The sequence below is a fragment of the Perkinsus marinus genome (assembly GCF_000006405.1).
Source record: "Perkinsus marinus ATCC 50983 genomic scaffold scf_1104296966680, whole genome shotgun sequence".
Classification (NCBI taxonomy): Eukaryota; Perkinsozoa; order Perkinsida; family Perkinsidae; genus Perkinsus; species Perkinsus marinus.
The window spans coordinates 20567-24860 of NW_003203827.1; the positions used below are offsets into that span (position 1 = coordinate 20567).

Below are 4294 nucleotides of genomic sequence, written 5' to 3' on the forward strand. Positions count from 1 at the left end.
CCCCCACCCCTGGCGCGCGCTTATGCCATCATGGCATATGTTGAAGCTTTGGGCAAAGCAGGTGCCCAACGCCCAGTTGAAAGTGGGGCTGCTCATAGAGTTCTGCGAGATCTCCAAAGCTGTCGTTCATCCTCGTCATGAACTCTTTCGAACGACGCTCCGAACCAGGCCTGCTGCCACTGGCAGCCTGCCAGAAAAGTAAGAGAATCGTCCTCAGTCCGGAAGTTTGAATCGCTCATCAGTGATTATATCACACCCGATACTAGTGGAACCCCGTCGCTACGCTCCGGGAGTCGCTACGCTCCAAGGACAGATGAGGAGGTATGAGAATGGACCTTGGGACACCCGCTGCCCCGCCATCTTGTTCATCTCATTGATCAACTCCTCCAGCTCCTTCGCACGATCATTGGACACCGAAGACACTACGAAGGGACATTGGCTCCAGACCACAGGCCAACAATCACCACCGATGAGGTAGTGCAAGTGGCCTTAAGCCTTTCTATCATCCCAGAATCCCGCTCGAGCTCGCCCTTGAGGATTTCTACCTCTGCCTGTAGCTGGTTATTCTATAACAGACAAAAAGAACAAACCCAAGGGGGGCTTCCAGCCTTGTACCTCTCATAGAGGTGTGCCAAGATGCTAGCCGGACGAGGTCGGGCCCCGACCTCGTCCGTTGGGGGAACGTCTTGGCCGCATTATCATCCAGTGTGGATGTTCGGCCTTCTGCTGGTGGCCACCATGTCACCTAACCACAGTGTGGCCAAGACACCACCTTCCATCCAGTACCAGCATGTCCGCCTTTATTCTCCGTTGCTTCCAACGGGCGTAGAACAATGCTGTATGGAGGGCCGCTCTGCACCGGATTAACTGTCGATGGTCTTTTAAGAACTCCTCAATGGTTCGCTGCCAGCGAATCGCTGGTCCTCATTGGCTGTATCGCGCTGTTTATACCTCAACACCCGATTCGGGTGACCCGAACATCGCCGTCCAGTTTCCATTTGGGGACCCTCACAATTCCGCCCGTAATCGTCCTTCCTGTCGGATCTGACGGCGCAGCGTGGCGATCTCCTCGTCCTTGGTAGCTAGTATGGTCCTCAGCTTGCTCATGGTGGTAGCCGCTGCAACACCACGCCACTTGCCAGGTGGAATACACCAAGTGACACTACTAGCTTGCAGTAGTGGTTCCACCACTAGCTCTATCTACGGCTGATGGTTACCCAGTGTCCGAGAGTGTTCCTGTGCGGTGGACCCACGTAACGTCGAATAAAGCGCAGTAGTTGTTGCCGTTGGATCACTATCTGCTGGACCGAGACCATGAGGTGAACGTTGAACCCCGCCAGCCTCGATCAGTGAAATCGTGAGCTGTCCCGCTTGGCCGGAACGAAGTCTGGGCCGGTAGTATTGGTACCGCCGGCCAGTTCCCCTTACTAGCCGGGGAGGTCACTGAGCGAGTCTCGACCCGTCTGCCACTCGCCTGTTGAGCAGCAGGGTCACCCTGCTGATAGGGTGTTGGTCAGTCAATTGCCCTTGTCGTCTCACTTCAGAGTGGTGAAGGACTTGTCTAGTCTCGCAGTGTCCGGCTGATGAGGACAATCGTTTGCTGGTCCAGCTTGGGGACCTCGATGTGCCTACTGTACAATATCACTAAGACCACCTTCCATAAGGAATGGAAGTTCCATTCCTGGCACACCGTAGTGACTCCCTGAACTCGGTCAAACGATGAGCGTACGCCTTTCCGATGGCTTCCTCTGACCGTGACGAATCACTGTAGAAAACGTGTCACAGTCATGGTCCTATTGGCAAGCCCACCTCGACTGCGACTCTGAAGACGATGACGATTGGATCTCCCGTTTGGTGGGGTATTGTCTCTGTATCGAATCGTCTTTCCCTTCTCCAACAGGCGTAGCGGACACTGTCTGGCACGCTGTGCACTCACACTGTGAGGTACCAGCTGCCGGTCGTGTTACTTGCACCACAGGAACAGGCATCGTTGTATAGTCATCCGCATTAGATGCTGAGAATCGCCCTTTCCACACGCCCATGACCAAGCTAGTTTGGACTCACCGTGAGCATTCTGCCCGACCTCATCCGAAGTGTCTTCGATTAGCCCTTGGAGCTGCGTGTCGACCTCCCCCATTTCTTGTGGGAAGGAGCAGACATTGCGCGCCTGCTCGGACCATTAAGACGAAGGCCGTGGTGACCGATGAGCCTCACATATACAGCCATGACCTGTCCAGCAGCGTCTCTGTCCACAATGAGCACCTATAATAAGACTTACTATACCCGTCTCCAAGCCGAGCTTGGTACACTTACTCCGATGACGAACCAGTCCACATCGCTTTCAGAAAAGGGAACCTCCTCGACCGTGACCAAAGGCTCCTCCTCGCCTACTCCTTCATAACCGACGTAATAACTAACCACATGAGTGCACCGTGGGGCGAGCTAGGACAATACCCACTTCATTGACTTGGCAGCCTCAGACAACGGATGGCCATCAGGACTCCGCCGGCACAGTACGGCGATGTACCTGCAAGAGCCTTTGACCGGCGGAGCTGGCGAAAATGGCTACTTGATTTGAAGTGGAAGTTGATCTATATGAACCCGTACAACAGCAAGAGCACCACCTCCTGCCAAGTCGATGCTTACCGCTCCATTGTGGATCGCTGATAGGACCTAGTGTATTCGACATGAAAAACTCTATGGTGACCATCGAGCCATGCCTGATTATGGTCCGTCATACTGATCGGGCTGGTACCAGAGAAGGACACGCACTGGACCTGAGTACCCCAATAGGACCAGTGCCGACCCAACTGGTCCGTACGTTGATGGGTGGTCTCTCACCCCTGGTCGCCGACCAATCGTCTCGGGTGCCATCAAAATGGATCTCCATACGAAGGCATACCGATTTAGCTACTTGTGCATTGGCAGACTGCATTTAGATGCGCACAACTATTTCTGGCAGTGAGTTCACAATGCTCACTCAAAGTAGCCATGGGGGTCAACGCAGGACAGATAGGTGCACTTACGATGGTAGCACAAAACAGCGAAGACTTTACCAGTGATCGGCAGGCAATACCCGCTTGGCCAGATGATGATACGTGGATGATAGCGAGAGTAGTAGTAAGTATGAATTTCAAAAACTCCCTGTCATCAACGCGATGACGCTGGCCAGCTACACGAATGACCAAGACACGAAGCCTCAGGATTGAGTTGCCGTTGTGGAGGAGTCGCACGCTTGACTCCGCCTTCGACTCAGACTAATCTCGAAGGCATCGTCGAACATGGAAAAGCCTATCAGTATTAGTTTCGTAGGGAATGTTGTTATGATGTTGAAAAGCATAGACTAGCATGAGCCTCTTGAGCTGTCAACAACCTCCCCCAGATACTATGAGCAGTGCATCGTCATAGCTTCCTAGGTAGATCGCTAGAGCCTGAGGACCCAGAATATCGAAGATGTTTGCGCCTACAAACCTAGGAAGAGCAAGGTTGAATACAGACTAGCGTTGGCAAGGTTGATAGGCCCGCATCGCCACCGAATCCCTGTAGAGCATCGGAGGAACCCGCTGACCAGACAAAGATGAATTCAGTAAATAAGGCTCGTTATAATGATTATACCGGGATTATAATTAACCGAGTTATAGTAAGTAAGTAGTAGTACTAGTAGTAACTATACTGATAATTATTGATTATAATTTCTACTATAATCCTTTGTAGACCATTGACGGGTTATAACAGCACATAACAGAGCAATCGAGATAGTACTCAGATGCTACACTCACCTACTCATAGTTTGCTAACAGGAGGACCCTTCGATATTACTGATAATAACTCTAACGCGAAGCAGTGTGTGTTAGTTGAACAGTAGTATGTGATGAAAATGTGGCAGGCTAGGCCCTTTATCCCAGACGATGACCCTCACCCTGGAATCGCATATCTCTCTGCTGTCGCATTTGAGCTTGTCTGAAATACCACAACCTCGTTGACCAGAATTAACTTTGCAAAAAAAGAGGAGTTTTCGGTTTTCCGATTGACTATAAAACTTTATACACGGTTCGACGTAAGAGTGCATAAAAATCAACAGTAATTTCCTTCATTGACATGCCTAGTCCCCTGCTGACCGTTGATAGTTGGCTGCGGCTCCTGGCTGACCAGCTCCTGCTCGGACCATCAACTTGTTCCTATGAGAATCTGGCTCGAGGAGAGGCCATCAACAATCAGCATCCTACATGAACTCGGGCGTTTTGAGGTACTCCTTGCCGTACTCCATTGGCACCACATCTCGGAGGAAGTAGTA

The 4294-nt window shown here is 51.6% G+C and overlaps 2 protein-coding genes across 2 annotated transcripts in view; both read right to left on the reverse strand.

The window, feature by feature from the left end:
- Positions 1–1628: 1628 nt before the first annotated feature.
- Positions 1629–2874, reverse strand: Pmar_PMAR015525 (hypothetical protein; the record flags this gene model as incomplete). Its single annotated transcript, XM_002769019.1, has 8 exons — positions 1629–1702; positions 2065–2167; positions 2215–2262; positions 2314–2413; positions 2459–2527; positions 2570–2663; positions 2741–2777; positions 2842–2874. 8 exons carry the CDS (start codon positions 2872–2874, stop codon positions 1629–1631), a joined length of 558 nt encoding a protein of 185 aa, XP_002769065.1.
- A 1022-nt stretch (positions 2875–3896) lies between these two features.
- Pmar_PMAR015526 (conserved hypothetical protein) overlaps positions 3897–4294 on the reverse strand; it is a gene marked incomplete at both ends in the record, with an annotated part of 1207 nt that continues 809 nt past the window's right edge. Inside the window, 3 exons of the mRNA XM_002769020.1 lie at positions 3897–3960; positions 4119–4178; positions 4227–4294. The exon at positions 4227–4294 is cut by the window's right edge and continues 4 nt beyond it. Of these exons, the coding sequence (XP_002769066.1) occupies positions 3897–3960; positions 4119–4178; positions 4227–4294 (192 nt within the window). The remainder of the gene's footprint in view (positions 3961–4118; positions 4179–4226) is intronic.